Raw genomic sequence first — 20000 nt, 5'->3', positions numbered from 1 at the left:
ATCATATTGACATGATATCAAATGTATAATATTGACATGATATTTAATGTATCATATTGACATATGTATTGTAGCATAATAACAATATTACATGTATCATATTGACACATTTTATGTATCATATTGACATATTTAATGTATCATATTGACATGCTATCAAATGTATCATTGGCATGATATGTAATGTATCATATTGACACATTTTATGTATCATAATGACATGATATTGAATGTATCATATTGACATATTGAATGTATCATATTGACATGATATCAAATGTATCATATTGACATGACATGTAATGTATCATATTGACACATTTTATGTATCATATTGACATATGTAATGTATCATATTGACATGATATTTAATGTATCATAACATGATATTAAATGTATCATATTGACATTATATTAAATGTATCATATTGACATTATATGTAATGTATTATATTGACATGATATTTAATGTATCATATTGACATGATATCAAATGTATCATATTGACATATGTAATGTATCATAGACACATTTTATGTATCATATGGACATATTTAATGTATCATAACAACATGATATTAAAATGTATCATATTGACATGATATTAAATGTATCATATTGATATGATATTAAATGTATTATATTGACATGATACTAAATGTATCATAACAACATATTAAATGTATCATATTGGCATGCTATTTAATGTATCATATTGACATGATATGTAATGTATCATATTGACATGGTATTTAATGTATCATAACAACATGATATTAAATGTATCATATTGACATATGTAATGTATCATATTGACACATTTTATGTATCATATTGACATATTAAATGTATTATATTGACATGCTATTAAATGTATTATAAAAACATGATATTAAATGTATCATATTGACATATTAAATGTATCATATTGACATGATATTGAATGTATTATATTGACATGATATTAAATGTATCATATTGACATGATAATAAATGTATTATATTGACATGATATTAAATGTATCATAACAACATATTAAATGTATCATATTGGCATGATATTTAATGTATCATATTGACATGATATGTAATGTATCATATGACATATTTAATGTATCATAACAACATGATATTAAATGTATCATATTGACATATGTAATGTATCATATTGACACATTTTATGTATCATATTGACATAATATTAAATGTATGATATTGACATGATATTAAAAGTATCATAACATCATGATATTAAATGTATGATATTGACATGATATTAAAAGTATCATAACATCATGATATTAAATGTATGATATTGACATGATATTAAAAGTATCATAACATCATGATTTTAAATGTATGATATTGACATGCTATTAAATGTATGATATTGACATGATATTAAATGTATCATAGTGACATGATATTTCTCAGTCTCACCAGTGTTGTAGGGGGTCTGCATGCCGGAGAAAGGCGCCAGGAGGCTGGGAGTGGCCACAGAAACCACGGGGGTGGTCAGCGGCTGTGGAACCTGCGAGCCGCCGAGCCGCTGAGCATTCTGGGAAGAGCAAAACAAGGCGGGCGTTAAAGAGGAGGAGGCGTGTCCACAGGTGTGACTCTAGCACCCCCCTACAGGTGAACTATTTCACCGAGGCGTTCTGACATGTGAGGAGGCGGGTCCTCGTGCCCATAAAAGGGGGATGTGACGTTGCGCAACCACGACGCCATGCTCGCTCAGCGGGAAGGAACAAAGGTTGGCGTTAGCGTGCACATTCATTTACTGTACCTGTTACTGTACTTGAACACATCGCGGAGGCTTCCTGATCCCATCACGCTAAATGTGCAACTTGCATCCGGTTGCCTTGGTGACGCAGGGCTCGTTAATGACACGATGACAACACGTGTGTGTGCGTGTGTGTGTGCGCATACAATCTGGCCACTTCATTAGGAACGATGCACAATCTGATTTTTAAAAAATCTGCCTAGAGTGCTTGTCTTATTTAGACAGCTGTGATGCAATACACAATAAACATAAAGGTAAGCTATGAAGTGTGACCAGTAGATGGCAGTCACACATAAGAGATACGTGTAGACTGCACTATGACTCGAGTAAACGACGCCAACATTTTATGTGTTCCATTGAAAATATAGAACATTACACCCGGCGCTCAAAAATCTATCAAAATGTTTTAGTACGACTTTGGTAAGCTATGAAGTGTGACCAGTAGATGGCAGTCACACATAAGAGATATGTGGAGACTGCAATGTGACTCAAGTAAACAACGCCAACATTTTATATGTTCTATTGAAAATATAGAACATTACACATGGCGCTCAAAAATCTATCAAAATGTTTTAGTACGACTTTTGTAAGCTATGAAGCCACACCGCTTGATGTGCTTCAACATATGAGTATTATTATGGTGTGTGTATAAGGTAAGACATTATCTGGTGTTTTGTTTTGCAGTATTATGCATAGGCAACTTTTCTTCCCTTCTGGTGCCTGCTGATCTGTATTTGGGATCTGCATAAGTCCTGAAAAATTGCGCGGGTCCGCCTTTGCAGTCCGTGCCGACGCTGTAGTCGTTAAGCTTCTTCTTTTTCTCTATCTTCTTGTTATGGGACATTCATCCTCCACTGTTGCCATTTCTAATATAAAGTAGTGTAAAGTTCTTACTTATATCTGTCAGTAAACTCGCCATGAAAGCACTAAAACATACCGGTATAGTGACTTTACATTATTCACCCAAGGAACTTTAGTTATTAGAGAGTTCCGGTCGGACGTTTTTTTCACAGGACACATTTCCGGCGGATAAGGAGATGCTGCTCCGTTATTGATTGAAGTAAAGTCTGAATGTCATTAGAACAGTTAGCTACATCTTTTGACACTTCTTCCACTCCCGTCCTTGCACACTACACCGTTACAACAAAGATGACGGGGAGAAGACGCTGCCGAAGGTGAGCCACGTAAATAAGACCGCCCAAAAAACGGCGCATCCGGAAGCGACTGTCAGAAAGCGGCTTGAAGATGATCTGTAAAACATCATCTATGCAACATTTTGACCAAAGAACCACCATTACATGTTATGTAGACCACAAGGAAGTCTTTTACATTTAGAAATGGTTGATTTATATAGGCCAGCCTATATAAATCAACCATTTATAAATACACATTAGTAGGCTAAATGAACCTCTTCAACATAAAAGTATTTTACATTTAGACAAAACTAAAAAATAATATGACTCCTTTAATGCGCCTTATAATCAGGTGCGCCTTATATATGAAAAAAGATCGAAAATAGACCATTCATCGGTAGTGCGCCTTATATATGAAAAAAGATAAAAAATAAACCATTCATCAGTAGTGCGCCTTATAATCCGGTGCGCTTTATATATGAAAAAAGATCGAAAATTGACCATTCATCGGTAGTGCGCTTTATAATCCGGTGCGCTTTATATATGAAAAAAGATCGGAAATAGACCATTCATCGGTAGTGCGCCTTATAATCCGGTGCGCTTTATATATGAAAAAGGATAAAAAATAAACCATTCATTGGTAGTGCGCCTTATAATCCGGTGCGCTTTATATATGAAAAAAGATCGAAAATTGACCATTCATCGGTAGTGCGCTTTATAATCCGGTGCGCTTTATATATGAAAATAGACCATTCATCAGTAGTGCGCCTTATAATCCGGTGCGCTTTATATATGAAAAAGGATCAAAAATAAACCATTCATCGGTAGTGCGCCTTATAATCCGGTGCGCTTTATATATGAAAAAATATCGAAAATTGACCATTCATCGGTAGTGCGCTTTATAATCCGGTGCGCCTTAATATGAAAAAAGATCGAAAATAGACCATTCATTGGTAGTGCGCCTTATAATCCGGTGCGCCTTATATATGAAAAAAGGTAAAAAATAGACCATTCATTGGTAGTACGCTTTATAATCCGGTGCGCCTTATATATGAAAAAAGATCGAAAATAGATCATTCATCGGTAGTGCGCCTTATAATCCGATGCACTTCGTATATGAAAAACAATCAAAAATAGACCATTCATCGGCAGTGCGCCTCATATATGAAAAAAGATCAAAATAGACCATTCATCGGTAGTGCGCTTTATAATCCAGTGCGCATTATATATGAAAAAAAGATCAAAAATAGACCATTCATCGGTAGTGCGCCTTACAGTCCGGTGCGCCGCTTATATATGAAAAAAGATCGAAAATAGACCATTCATCGGTAGTGCGCCTTATAATCCTGTGCGCCTTATATATGAAAAAAGATCAAAAATAGACCATTCATCTGCAGTGCGCTTTATAATGCTGTGCGCCTTATATATGAAAAAAGATCGAAAATAGACCATTCATCAGCAGTGCGCCTTATAATCCGGTGCGCCTTATATATGAAAAAAGATCGAAAATTGACCATTCATCGGCAGTGCGCCTTATAATCCGGTGCGCCCAATGGTCTGGATTGTAAATACAATTGGATATTGGTGTCATGATCCGTTACCCGGGCATGATTTATGTTTGGTAGTTCTCCTGTTTTAGTCTGTTTCCTGGGTGCATCCTCTTTCCCTGTTTACTGTTGGTTTCCATGGGCACTGATTATCCTCACCTGTCTTTGTTTAGCAATTAGTGTTCCCACCAGGTGTTTTGGTTGATCACTCCCCTTTATAGTTTTCTGTCACCCAACATTAGTTGCTGGGTCAATGTTTGCTATAGGCAACATTTACGTTCTCCTGGTTTTTATCCTCGCTCTAGTGATTTGTTTACACACTAGCATTCCTCGTTTTTTCACCCCTTGGTGACTTTTTTTTTTTTTTAACTCCACGCTTGTTAGCGTCTTTAGTTTTGTATTTTTTTTCCTGCGTTTAATTTATTAAAGAAAAGTTTGCATTGGGAGGGAACACGACAATCGCAGCCATGCGACGAAGTCGTAACAATTGGATTGCAACACAATGAGGCATATACAGTAAAGATGTCCGATAATGGCTTTTTTTGCCGATATCCGATATTCCGATATTGTCCAACTCTTAATTACCGATTCTGATATCAACCAATACCGATATATACAGTCGTGGAATTAACACATTATTATGCCTAATTTTATGGGGTTGTTGTGGGGGGTGTATATTGTAGCGTCCCGGAAGAGTTAGTGCTGCAAGGGGTTCTGGGTATTTGTTCTGTTGTGTTACGGTGCGGATGTTCTCCCGAAATGTGTTTGTCATTCTTGTTTGGTGTGGGTTCACAGTGTGGCACATATTTGTAACAGTGTTAAAGTTGTTTATACGTTCACCCTCAGTGTGACCTGTATGGCTGTTGACCAAGTATGCCTTGCATTCACTTGTGTGTGTGAAAAGCCGTAGATATTATGTGACTGGGCCGGCACGCAAAGGCAGTGCCTTTAAGGTTTATTGGCGCTCTGTACTTCTCCCTACGTCCGTGTACCACTCCGTACAGCGGCGTTTTAAAAAAGTCATACATTTTACTTTTTGAAACCGATACCGATAATTCCCGATATTACATTTTAAAGCATTTATCGGCCGATAACATCGGCAGTCCGATATTATTGGACATCTCTAGTCGATAAGCTTCTTGTTATGGGACATTCATCCTCGGCTGTTGCCATTTCTAATATAAAGTAGTGTAAAGTTCTTACTTATATCTGTCAGTAAACTCGCCATGAAAGCGCTAAAACATACCGGTGTAGTGACTTTACATTATTCACCCAAGGAACTTTAGTTATTAAAGTTCCGGTTGGACGGTTTTCCACGGGACATAATATCGGCAGTACGATATTATCGGACATCTCTAATATAAAGTCAACTGCGACTTTAAGAGAAACTGCGTTATGTGTGTTCCTAATGAAGTGGCCAGGGAGGGACGTCTGCATGCAGCGAGGTGAAAACACACATTTCTGACATGCCGGGCAGCGAATGGTCATCTGGTCACTCTGAGGCGCCTCGCCTCGCCTTCTGGTCGCCGTCTTAGCAGGACGCGACTTTAAAAAGGCGACCAGGCGACATGTCTCACGCTGACAAGCACAACCGTGTCACATGCTCGCCGGCGTCGCGCTCATGCACACAGTTGGGCGCCACACGGGCCTAGAAGGTTCTGAAAGAAAGGTTCTATTCACCTCGCTCACCAGCTCCAGCTCTTCTTCTGTCTGCACGGCGGGGAGGAAACACAAAAAGGCGTCATGTGACTTGACACACGCACACCACTTGACACTTTCTGATGGTGACTCTCCAGTTAGATTTTGACGAAGTTAAGGTGTAATTTCTGAGAGGAACAACATGGGTCGCATTTGTCAATATAACAGCTTTTTTTCCCTCACCAGCTGCATGAGGCTCTTGCCACCCTGCGAGGTGATGACCCTCAGGTCCGGCTTGCGACTGTTGACCATCTGAGGATTGGGAAGGGGCGGAGACTTGGCCGGGACCACTTTGACCAGGCCGTTGCCGTTGGAGACGGACAGAAGGCCCGGCGACGCCCTGGCGCTGATGTAGCCGTTAGCTGTGGAGAGACACAGAAGGACAGGTCCTTTAGCGGAACAGAACCAGGGACGGGTCGAGCGATACTGAAGCAACGATGTATTATAAAACCCAGTAAGGGATACTGTCAGTCGGTGTGTGTGTGTCACTTTAAGAAAGAAACCTGTGACCCATACAACTGCTCATTTGCACCAAACTGTGTTCATCAGGAAGTTTCTATCGGCTGACAAGTGACAGCTTGTAATAAATAAAGTTGGCAAAGTGGCATGCAGCCTTTGACAATGTTTATTAATATTTTTACTCATTTATTAAAAAATATATGAAATAAAAAATCCTTGTTTTTTGTCACCATCATCAATCTATAGTAAATTCCGAATTATGGGCCGCTACTTTTTTCCTACACTTTGAATGAAAGTAGTGCGCAGCATTTGACATTATTTAAATGTTTTACTCAATTACTAAAAAATATATATGAAATAAAAAATAATTGCTTTTTGTCGCCATCATCAATTATCGTAAATTCCGAATTATAAGCCCCTACTTTTTTCCTACACTTTGAATGAAGTCGTTAAAGTAGCGCGCAGTGTTCAACATTGTTTATTTAAATGTTTTACTCATTTATTAAAAAATATATATGAAATAAAAAATCATTGTAATTTGTCGCCATCATCAATCTTACGTAAATTCCGAATTATAAGCCGCTACTTTTTTCCTACACTCTGAATAAAGTCGGAAAAGTAGTGCACAGCGTTTGACATTGTTTATTTTAATTTTTTACTCATTTATTAAAAAAAAAAAAAAAAGAAATTAAAAAAACATTGTTTTTTGTCCCCATTATCAATCTATCGTAAATTCCGAATTATAAGCCGCTACTTTTTTCCTACACTTTGAATGAAATCTGCAAAGTGGCGCGCAGCGTTTGACATTGTTTTTTTAAAATTTTTTACACATTTATTAAAAAATATATACGAAATAAAAAGACTTTTTTTTTTCATCATCATCAATTCATTGTAAATTCCGAATTATAAGACGCTACTTTTTTCCTAAATTTTTAATGCACAGCGTTTCACATTATTTTTATTTTTTACACATTGATTAAAAAATATATATGAAATAAAAAATCATTGTTTTTGTCGCCATCATCAATCTATCTTAAATTCCGAATTATAAGCCGCTACTTTTTTCCTACACTTTGAATGAAGTCGTTAAAGTAGTTCAACAGTTTATTTAAATGTTTTACTCATTTATTAAAAAATATATATGAAATAAAAAATCATTGTTTTTGTCGCCATCATCAATCTTACGTAAATTCCCAATTATAAGCCGCTACTTTTTTCCTACACTTTGAATAAAGTCGGAAAAGTAGTGCACAGCGTTTGACATTGTTTATTTTAATTTTTTACTCATTTATTAAAAAAAAAAAAAAAGACATTAAAAAAACATTGTTTTTTGTCCCCATTATCAATCTATCGTAAATTCTGAATTATAAGCCGCTACTTTTTTCCTACACTTTGAAAGAAATCTGCAAAGTGGCGCGCAGCGTTTGACATTGTTTATTTTTATTTTTTACTCATTTATTAAAAAATATATACGAAATAAAAAGACATAGTTTTTTTCATCATCATCAATTCATCGTAAATTCCGAATTATAAGACGCTACTTTTTTCCAAAATTTTTAATGCACGTTTCACATTATTTTTTATTTTTTACACATTGATTAAAAAATATACTGTATATGAAATAAAAAATCTTTGTTTTTGTCGCCATCATCAATCTATGATGTATAAGTATAAGCCGCTACTTTTTTCCTACACTTTGAATATAGTCGGAAAAGCAGTGCACAGCGTTTGACATTGATAATTTACATTTTTTACTAATTTATCAAAAATATATATGACATAAAAAACATTGTTTTTAGTCGCCATCATCAATCTATATTAAATTCCGAATTATAAGCCGCTACTTTTTTCCTACACTTTGAATGAAGTCTGGAAAGACGCGCACAGCGTTTCCATCCATCCATCTTCAACCGCTTATCCGGAATCGGGTCGCGGGGACAGCAGCTCCAGCAAAGACCCCCAGACTTCCCTCTCCAGAGCAACATTTGCGACTTCCTCCTGGGGAATCCCGAAGCGTTCCCAGGCCAGAGAGGAGATGTAATCCCCCCATCTGGTCCTTGGTCTGCCGCGGGGCCTCCTCCCAGTGGGACGTGCAACGAGGACCTCCCTAGGGAGACGCTCGTGAGGCATCCGCACGAGATGCCCGAACCACCTAAGCTGGCTCCTTTCCAAGCGAAGGAGCAGCGGCTCTACTCCGAGTCTCTCTCGGGTGACTGCACTTCTCACCCTATCTCTAAGGGAGATGCCAGCCACCCTTCTGAGGAAACTCATTTCGGCCGCTTGTATCCGCGATCTTATTCTTTCGGTCATTACCCACACTTCATGACCATAGGTGAGAGTAGGAATGTAGATAGCTCGGTAGACCGAGAGCTTTGCCTTCTGGCTCAGCTCCCGTTTCGTCACAACAGTGCGGCAGAGAGACTGCAATACTGCCCCAGCTGCTCCGATTCTCCGGCTGATTTCCTTCTCCATCTTTCCCTCACTCGTGAACAAGACCCCGAGATACTTAAACTCCTCCACCTGGGACAGAGTCCTGTCCCCTACCCGGACTGTACAAACCATCGGTTTCCTGCTGAGAACCATGGCCTCAGATTTGGAGATGCTGATCCTCATTCCAGCCGCTGAACACTCGGCTGCGAACCGATCCAGTGAGAGCTGAAGGTCACGAACCGAAGGTGCCATCAGGACCACATCATCTGCAGACAGCAGTGACGCAACCCTTAGCCCCCCGAGACGTATACCCTCTCCGCCATGGCCACGACTCCGCCTAGAAATCCTGTCCATGAAAATCACAAACAGGATAGGTGACAGAGCGCAGCCCTGGCGGAGACCAACCCCCACTGGAAACGGATCCGACTTACATCCAAGCACCCGGACACAACTCTCGCTTTGGTTGTACAGAGATTGGATGGCCCTCAACAGGGTTCCCCTCACTCCGTACTCCCTCAGCACCTCCCACAAGATCTCCCGAGGGACGCGGTCATACGCCTTCTCCAAATCCACAAAACACATGTAGACTGGATAGGCATACTCCCAGGCCCTCTCCAGGATTCCCGCAAGCGTAAAGAGTTGGTCAGTTGTTCCACGACCAGGACGGAATCCACATTGCTCCTCTTGAATCTGAGGTTCGACTATCGGCCGGACCCTCCTTTCCAGTACCTTGGCGTAAACTTTCCCAGGGAGGCTGAGTAGTGTGATACCCCTGTAATTAGCACACACCCTCTGGTCCCCCTTTTTGAAAAGGGGAACCACCACCCCAGTCTGCCACTCCCTCGGCACTGTCCCAGACTTCCACGCAATGTTGAAAAGGCGTATCAACCAAGACAGCCCATCAACACCCAGAGCCTTCAGCATTTCTGGACGGATCTCGTCAACCCCCGGAGCTTTGCCACTGTGGAGTTGTCTAACTACCTCAGTGACTTCACTCCGAGAGATCAACGTCGATCCCCCATCATCCTCAGGCCCTGCTCCTATCAGGGAGGGTGTGTCTGATGTATTTGGGTTCAGGAGTTCCTCAAAGTGCTCTTTCCAACGCCCCACGACTTCCTCACTTGAAGTCAGCAAAGTCCCATCCTTGCCGTACACAGCTTGGATGGTTCCCTGCTTCCCCCTCCTGAGGTGCCGTATGGTCTTCCAGAACAGCTTTGGTGCCGCCCGATAGTCCTTCTCCATGGATTCCCCGAACTGCTCCCACACCCTCTGCTTAGCCTCGTCCACAGCCACGGCCGCTGCCCTTCGGGCCCGCCGGTACCTTGCAACTGCCTCCGGAGTCCCCTGGGATAACATACCCCGGTAGGACTCCTTCTTCAGTCGGACGGCTTCCCTGACCACCACTGTCCACCAGGGTGTTCGAGGGTTACCGCCCCTTGAGGCACCTAAGACCTTCTGGCCACAGCTCGCATCTGCAGCTTTAGCAATAGAGGCTTTGAACATTGCCCATTCCTGTTCAATGTCCCCAACCTCCACAGGGATGGCAGAGAAGTCCCGCCGGAGGTGTGAGTTGAAGTCCTTCCGGACAGAGGACTCCTCCAAACGTTCCCAGTTCACCCGCACTACACGCTTGGGTTTGCCAGGTCTGTCCAGAGGTTTCCCCCGCCATCTAACCCAACTCACCACCAGATGGTGATCAGTTGACAGTTCAGCCCCTCTCTTCACCCGAGTGTCCAAAACATACGGCCTCAGATCAGCTGATACGATTACAAAATCGATCATTGATCTTTGGCCTAGGGTGCTCTGGTACCAGGTACACCTATGAGCATCCTTATGCTTGAACATGGTGTTTGTTATCGCAAGTCCGTGACTAGCACAGAAGTCCAATAACAATCCACCACTCAGGTTCAGATCAGGGAGACCGTTCCTCCCAATCACGCCAGTCCAAGTATCACTGTCATTGCCCACGTGCGCGTTGAAGTCCCCCAGCAAGACTATGGAATCCCCTGCCGGCGCCCCATACAGGACCCCATGCAAGGTATCCAAGAAGGCTGAATACTCTGAACTCCTGTTTGGTGCGTATGCACAAACAACAGTCAGAGTTTTCCCCCCTCCAACCCTAAGGCGAAGGGAGGCGACCCTCTTGTCCACTGGGGTGAACTCCAACGTACAGGCACTCAGCCGGGGACTCGTGAGTATCCCCACACCCGCCTGTGCCCTCACACCCTGAGCAACTCCAGAAGTGAACAAGGTCCATCCCTTGTCCAGGAGTGTGGTTTCAGAGCCCTTGCTATGCGTAGAGGTAAGCCCCACCAGATCCAACCGGTAGCGCTCCACCTCTCGCACCAGCTCAGGCTCCTTCCCCACCAGCGTAGAGACGTTCCACGTCCCGAAAGTCAGCCTCTGCTGCCCCGAATTGGTCCGTCCGGAGCCTCCACTTTCACCGCCATCCATTTGGCAGCGCACCCGACCCCACTGGTTCCGACCGCGGGTGGTGGGCCCACGTGGCAGAGAAGATGGCGTGTCCACGTAGCTTCTTCGGGCTGTGCCCGGCCGGGCTCCGTGGCAAGCCCGGCCACCAGGCGCTCGCTGACGAGCCCTACCTCCGGGCCTAGCTCCGGAGGAGGGCCCCGGGCTTCCTCCGGGCCGGGTAACGCATCCTCTTTTAGTGTAGTTCATGGGGGGTATCGTAACCCTGATGGGGGGGGCATTCGGGTGCTACACCTTGCCCAAGGGTGACCCGGAACTATGTAAGGCAGGGGCGTTCAACTCCCTGAGGCTTAATACAAGCCCACATACCCACAGCGCACAGCGTTTGACATTGTTTATTTTTATTTTTTACTTATTTATAAAAAAATATGCACAAAATAAAAACGAATTTTTTGTCACTATCAATTTATCGTAAATTCCGAATTATAAGCCGCTACTTTTTTCCTACACTTTGAATGGAGTCTGCAAAGTAGCGCTCAGTGTTTGACATTGTTTATTTTTATTTTTTACTCATTAAAAAATATACACAAAATAAAAATACATTGTTTTTTTCATCATCATCAATTTATAGTAAATTCCGAATTATAAGACGCTACTTTTTTCCTACACTTTGAATGTTCAGCATTTGACATTGTTTATTTTTTACAAATTTATAATAAAAAAAAAAAAGAAATAAAAAAAACATTGTTTTTTGTCGCCATCATCAATCTATCTTAAATTCCGAAGTATAAGCTGCTACTTTTTTCCTACACTTTGAATAAAGTCGGAAAAGTAGTGCACAGCGTTTGACATTGTTTATTTACATTTTTTACTAATTTATCAAAAATATACATGACATAAAAAACATTGTTTTTAGTCGCCATCGTCAATCTATTGTAAATTCAGAATTATAAGCCGCTACTTTTTTCCTACACTTTGAATGGAGTCTGCAAAGTAGCGCGCAGCGTTTGAACTCAACTGCGCCCAAGACCTGACCTCCGGGCTGATGACTTAAGGTTGTCCTGAAGAATTTGGAGGTAATCCTCCTTTTTCATTGTCCCATTTACTCTCGGCAAAGCACCAGTTCCATTGGCAGCAAAACAGGCCCGGAGCATAATACTACCACCACCATGCTTGACGGTAGGAATGGTGTTCCTGGGATTAAAGGCCTCACCTTTTCTCCTCCAAACATATTGCTGGGTATTGTGGCCAAACAGCTCAGTTTATGTTTCATCTGCCATCACATGGAGGAAAATTCTGTGGTCAGAACTTTTGATCGCGACTGTATATACATACATATAGTTACTTTACATGCAGCCGGCTTTTGGCCCCTCGACCAAATTTTTTTAGCCCAATGCAGCCCCCAAGTCAAAAGGTTTGGACACCCCTGATTTATAGCATATATTGTCTAGATGGCGCAACCCTTAAGTAACCTTAAGTCACATTTGCATTCTTTGTCCTTCTCTTCATCTCCTCTCGCCGCACTCTAACTCCACGCACTAATCAAAACCTCAACCGTTGGTTCAAACAAAATATTTGCGGCTTTGAAGCTTAAAGAAAAGAAACTAAAAGAACCAACCATGACCTCGTGCCTAAACCACGCCACAACTTTTTATTTCCTGCTTGGATGTTGGCCCACAACAATTTAACAGAAAACAAGGCGACGCTGTGTCTTGGTTGTCACGGTTACAATAGAAGCACCAACCGCCTGCAAAGTCAGTGACTTCCTTACGGACGACACGACGAAGGAAGGTTGGTATTTAAAGGGGAAAACATCAAAGGCCTGCTGTAAAGAGAAATCATAATCATCTCCCTTACCAAACCTTTCAGTGGCTGTCATGGCGATGAGACGTCATCCCAGTTAGATTGTTTGTGCCGGAAGAGCGGGGACTTTCCAGTCTCTCACTTTCTCACACACACACACACACACACACACACACACACACACACACACACACACACACACACACACACACACACACACACACACACACACACACACACACACACACACACACACACACACACACACACACACACACACACACACACACACACACACACACACACACACACACACACACACACACACACACACACACACACACACACACACACACACACACACACACACAGTCAGGGTGTTCATAAGACAGCCGTTAGATAGTGATTGTCTAATAACAACATGGGACTGTTTTATCTCAATCACACACACACACACACACACACACACACACACACACACACACACACACACACACACACACACACACACACACACACACACACACACAACACACAACACACACACACGCACATGCACGCACGCACAAAAATGGTAATAGAAAGGGAGTTCAAATTAAGTTGCTTGCTAATTACTTTCAGGATATTTTCACCATAAAAGTGGAAGAGAAATTGAAGGAGAAAAAAAGCAAAGACAGAGGACGAAAGCAAAGGTTGTTTTCATTGCTTCGATTAAAGATACATTTTATGAGATAATGGGAGAATGAAAATCCAAATCCCATTCTTATTGAGCCCCATTGTAACCGATTAATAATTTTAAAAAAATCGAGAGGGACAAACGATAGAACATGGATGGATGAACGATTAAAAAAATAATAACAATAAAAACATACAAACAAAAAAATATATATGTATATATACATTTTATAAATATATATATGGATGTATTGATATTAAATAAAAATAAAAATAAAATATTTTGGTAACACAGTTGCTTATTAACATGCAAATTAGTAACATATTGGCTCTTAATTAGTCATTATTAAGTACTTATTAATGCCTTATTTAAAATCTTGGTAACACTTTAGTATGGGGAACATATTCACCATTAATTAGTTGCTTAATAAGTAACATACCTGTATATATATATATAATTATATTTTTTTATAATTGTTTTTTATTTAAAATCTTGGCAACACTTTAGTATGGGGAACATATTCACCATTAATTAGTTGCTTATTAAAGTAACATATATATATAAAATTATATATTTTTTTATAATTGTTTTTTATTTAAAATCTTGGCAACACTTTAGTATGGGGAACATATTCACCATTAATTAGTTGCTTATTAAAGTAACATATATACATAAAATTATATTTTTTTTATAATTGTTTTTTATTTAAAATCTTGGCAACACTTTAGTATGGGGAACATATTCACCATTAATTAGTTGCTTATAAAAGTAACAAAGACTTAATTTAGAGAAAATATATATATATTACAAAAAAAGTCAATAATTATTTTATATACGTGATATATGTAGTTGTATAGAATAAGTTTTTAGGCCATATCTTTGCAACCAGACAGCGCTCTTCTAATGTTTTGAAAAAATATATAATTGTTATATCAAACAATACATTGAGAGAATCTGTTTGTAATCGAGAACCGATTCTGAATTGAATCGTCACCACAGGAATCAGACTCGGATTGACTCGTTCGGTGCCTAAAGAGTCACACCTAATAAGAAGAGGGTTAATAGGATACAATCGTGTTCCACATTTACATTTCAGTCACCCTCTAATGGCCCAAGTCAGTAAATTCATCGACGGACAGTGTTCCAGTAGGGAGGACATGTTGACCGTTTGGTGTTACCATGGCAACATCGCCCGGCTTGCCATATGACAGATGACTTCCTGTCAGGAGAGGAGCGACACGTGTGTCACGGCCAGCGAGGACTGATGACAAACAAATCCTCCTAAGCCTCGCCTCGAGAACAGACAACCATCTTCTTCCCGGCAGACAGCTGACCATTGACATCACACATGCACACACACACACAAACACACGCACACAAACACACGCACACACATGCACGCGCACACACACATTCTTGTATTTGTTACCTTCTTGAGACCTCCGAATAATGCCTACCTTTTAGGACCAGCCTTTCTAGATATATAAAAATTTGTATTTACAACATTAATAATATATACATACTATGCAAATATTAAAAAAACTTGTGAAAAATGAGTTGGAATTTCACTAGAAAAAGGTCAACATTTCACAAGAAAACTTAAGAATTTTGGCAGTATTATAATAAAAGTCGTCATTTTACTCAGCGCAAGTCGAAATTTTACAAGAAAAACTGAACATGTGTGCAATGTTATGATAAAAGTTGGAATGTTACTCAATAACAGTCGCAATTTAACAAGTAAAAGCTTGACATGTTGGCAATTTTATGAAAAGAGTCTTAATTTTACTGGACAAAAGTCACAATTTTATAAGAAAACCATTTGGCATGAAAAAGTAGTAATTTTACATAAAAAAGTAAAAACTTAACAAGAAAATATTGCAATATTATAGAAACAGAAAAATATGAGAAATTGTTCCCAATTTTATTTAAAAAAAAAGTCTACACATTGTGAGAAAAAGACTGCTTTTAGTTCATTATTATTATTTTTTTGTAATTGGTTTTTAATTTTCATTATTTACTACAAGTTATTACAGTATGTCTTTATATACATATTTATTAAAACATTTTTTAAATTAATTTTGACCAAAGGGTGCACATTTCAATTTCTTACACACACTTGTTTTTACATATGTTGGCTAGAGGGAGAGCACTTCAAATTTTTACACACACTTGTTATTTCGTATGTTGACCAGAGGGGGAGCACTTTTAAAAGCGACACACAGTCAATTTGAAAAATCCCTCCTTTTTGGGACCACCTTTTGACAGATGTCACCACCAGGGGTGCAAATGAGATCTCTATTTTTGTTGTTTTTTGTAATGTGCTTAAGGCCGATGACAAAGGAGTCAGGGACCACAGATAGCCCCTGTGCCGCACTTTGGGCAACCCAGCTGTAGAAGCTAACTGCTAATGGCCACCATAGTCTTAGTAGCGTAGTGTATTTGTTCATCCTATGGTCACATATGTGACGCGGGTTGTCTTACGTCAGCCCAGGAAGTCGTAAAATCAGCTGTTCACCCGCCGGGTTTTTTTCGGGGATGAACAGGGAAGTCCTTCTTTAGTTGCCGTCTTGTTTGATCATATATTGCTGCCTTTGTACCCGTCAGTGTTTACTTTTGTATGCACATTAAATCAACAAAAAATCCTGACTTTGGAGCAATGTTCACAGACTCTAGTATTTGGCTCTCTATTAGATGCAAGGGTTTTCAGTATTGGGACCATGATTTATGTCATCACTTGTTGGTGTCTCAAGAAGGGTAGAAATACAACACACACACACACACACACACACGCACACACACACACACACACACACACACACACACACACACACACACACACACACACACACACACACACACACACACACACACACACACACACACACACACACACACACACACACACACACACACACACACACACACAGTCAGGGTGTTCAGAAGACAGTTGTTAGATAGTGACTGTCGAACAACAACATGCGACTTTTTTTATCTCAATCACACACACACCCACACACACCCACACACACACAAAATTCTGACTTTGGAGCAATGTTCACAGACTCTAGTATTTGGCTCTCTATTAGATGCAATGGTTTTCCGTATTGGGACCATGATTTATGTCCTAACTTGTTCACTTGTTGGTGTCTCAAGAAGGGTAGAAATACAAGAACACACACACACACACACACACACACACACACACACACACACACACACACACACACACACACACACACACACACACACACACACACACACACACACACACACACACACCAGAGTGTGCGTGCAGCAGGTGGCGGCAGGACGTGGTGTGAGTATGTAAACACGTAACTGTGGCGTTGAAGACCTTTATTTGGACTTTTTATAGCCACGTCTCAAATGAAATACTTCCCTCAGTACACTTCAATAAGTACACCGTGTGTGTATCACGCCGTCACTTTTTGTTTGGTTTCTACGGCGACTGTCGAAGGGTGTCCATCATTGCACACTCACCATTTTTAAATACAACACCCAGGTACTGGCAGAGTACCGCATTTTTCAGTCTGAACACACGTATGCACTTTAAAGACTGCGTGTACTGAGTGTACTTAGTGCAAAGTACTCAAGTACAGAGCCATTGAGTCGTCTTTTTTTTTTGGTTATCGTGCGCAATATCAGACCGCCTGGTGATGTCATCAAAGATATTTTAGTGTTCCCTCTCCTCCATGATGTAATACATGTGAATGGAGGCCAGTGTTGGTGTTGCTAAAAATAGAAATAATATTTTGAAGACGGTCCAGGGAATATTCCCGTTTTACTCTGGAATTAATAAGACACTTTTGTTGAATTCGAAGGATGTTACCGCCAGTTCAAGTTCTGTCAAACCCTTCATTTTTTAAAATCAATTTTAAATTTGGATTAATCATCACCGATTACAGGTTATTACTTGCCTGCATAATTTGGATTAATTAAAAAAAATATTTGGACACACATGCCATTTTATTGTCTGCTACTTTTTTCCTACACTTTGAATGAAGCTGGCAAAGTAGTGCGCAGCGTTTGACATTGTTTATTTACATTTTTTACTAATTTATCAAAAAATATATATGACATAAAAAACATTGCTTTTAGTCGCCATCATCAATTTATCGTAAATTCTGAATTTAAAGCAGCTACTTTTTTCCTACACTTTGAATGAAAGTAGTGCGCAGCGTTTGACATTAATTTTATTTTTTACTCATTTATTAAAAAATATATATGAAATAATAAATCCTTGTTATTTGTCGCCATCATCAATCTATCGTAAGTTCCGAATTATAAGCCTCTACTTTTTTCCTACACTTTGAATGAAGTCGGCATAGTAGTGCGCAGCGTTTGACATTTTTAAAAAATTTTTACTCATTTATTAAAAAATATATATGAAATAAAAAAACATTGTGTTTTGTCGCCATCATCAATCTATCTTAAATTCCGAAGTGTAAGCCGCTACTTTTTTCTTACACTTTGAATGAGGTCGGAAAAGTAGTGCGCAGCATTTGAAATTGTTTATTTTAATTTTTTACTCATTTATTAAAAAATATATACAAAAAAACCCCCATTTTTTTTGTCACCATCATCAATTTATCGTAAATTCCGAATCATAAGCCGCCAAGTTTTTCTTACACTTTGAATGAAATCGGCAAAGTAGTGCGCAGCGTTTGACATTGTTTATTTACATTTTTTACTAATTTATCAAAAAATATATATGACATAAAAAATCATTGTTTTGTCGCCATCATCAATCTATCGTAAGTTACGAATTATAAGCCGCTACTTTTTTCCTACACTTTGAATGAAGTCGGCAAAGTAGTGCGCAGCGTTTGACATTTTTTAAAATTTTTTACTCATTTATTAAAAAATATATATGAAATAAAAAAACATTATTTGTCGCCATCATCAATCTATCTTAAATTCCGAAGTATAAGCCGCTACTTTTTTTCCTACACTTTGAATGACGTCGGAAAAGTAGTGTGCAGCGTTTGACATTGTTTATTTTAATTTTTTACTAATTTATTAAAAAATATATTTAAAAAAAAAAAACCCCATTGTTTTTTGTCACCATCATCAATTTATCGTAAATTCCGAATCATAAGCCGCTACGTTTTTCCTACACTTTGAATGAAGTCGGCAAAGTGGCGTGCAGCGTTTGAAATTGTTTATTTTAATTTTTTACTCATTTATTTTTAAAAAAAGAAATAAAAAAACAGTGGTTTTTGTCCCCATCATCAATTTATCGTAAATTCCGAATCATAAGCCGCTACGTTTTTCGTACACTTTGAATGAAGTCGGCAAAGTAGCGCACAGCATTTGACATTGTTTATTTTGACTTTTTACTCTTATATTAAAAAATATATATAAAATAAAAAAAACATTGTTTTTGTCACCATCATCACATGTTATTAATTTTTTTTTTAAAGTCCAGTGAAACATTTATTTTTTATTACATTTTGTTTTATGATCATATTTATATTTTATTTAAATGTATTTATTCATGTACATTTGTATGTATGTAGTTATTTCTATTTATACATTGACATGATCATTGACCGCATAACAGTAAAGAATTTTCGATTCCTAATCGATTCAAAACAATCAAAAATCAATAAAAAATAAAAAATAATGAAAAAATCCGTCCTGTCCTGCCACTTTATTACAAAAATAAACCCATCTTTGAATAATTACTCAAAAAAGTTAACCAACAGTTTAACTTTTAATAGTGTAAATTCCCTTACAGACCAATGTTTGGCTTCGCTGGCTTTCTGGGTGACGGTTTTATGAGGTGGCGACTTGTCCAGGGTGTACGCTGCCTTCCGCCTCCTCAGTGGCCTAGTGGTTAGAGTGTCCGCCCTGAGATCGGTAGGTCGTGAGTTCAAACCCCGGCCGATTCATACCAAAAACTATAAAAATGGGACCCAGTACTACCTCCCTGGGGTTGGAATTGGGGGTTAAATCACCAAAAATGATTCCCGGGCACGGCCACCGCTGCTGCTCACTGCTCCACTCACCTCCCAGGGGGT

At 39.4% G+C, this 20000-nt stretch overlaps 1 protein-coding gene across 4 annotated transcripts in view; it reads right to left on the bottom strand.

The window, feature by feature from the left end:
• The window catches only part of mef2d (myocyte enhancer factor 2d), a 296690-nt gene that overhangs the window by 22978 nt on the left and 253712 nt on the right, over positions 1–20000 (bottom strand). For 2 of the 4 annotated variants that reach the window (XM_062062583.1, XM_062062585.1), the window contains exons 7-9: positions 6345–6523; positions 6144–6173; positions 1441–1558 (exon numbers count right to left, since the gene is read on the bottom strand). In XM_062062583.1, the coding sequence (XP_061918567.1) occupies positions 1441–1558; positions 6144–6173; positions 6345–6523 (327 nt within the window). The remainder of the gene's footprint in view (positions 1–1440; positions 1559–6143; positions 6174–6344; positions 6524–20000) is intronic. The other 2 variants (XM_062062584.1, XM_062062586.1) reach the window with 1 other exon arrangement.

This window comes from Entelurus aequoreus, linkage group LG11 (genome assembly GCF_033978785.1).
Source record: "Entelurus aequoreus isolate RoL-2023_Sb linkage group LG11, RoL_Eaeq_v1.1, whole genome shotgun sequence".
NCBI lineage: Eukaryota > Metazoa > Chordata > Actinopteri > Syngnathiformes > Syngnathidae > Entelurus > Entelurus aequoreus.
The sequence above is the reverse complement of the archived record's forward strand: the minus strand, read 5'-3'. Positions and strand labels throughout refer to the sequence as shown.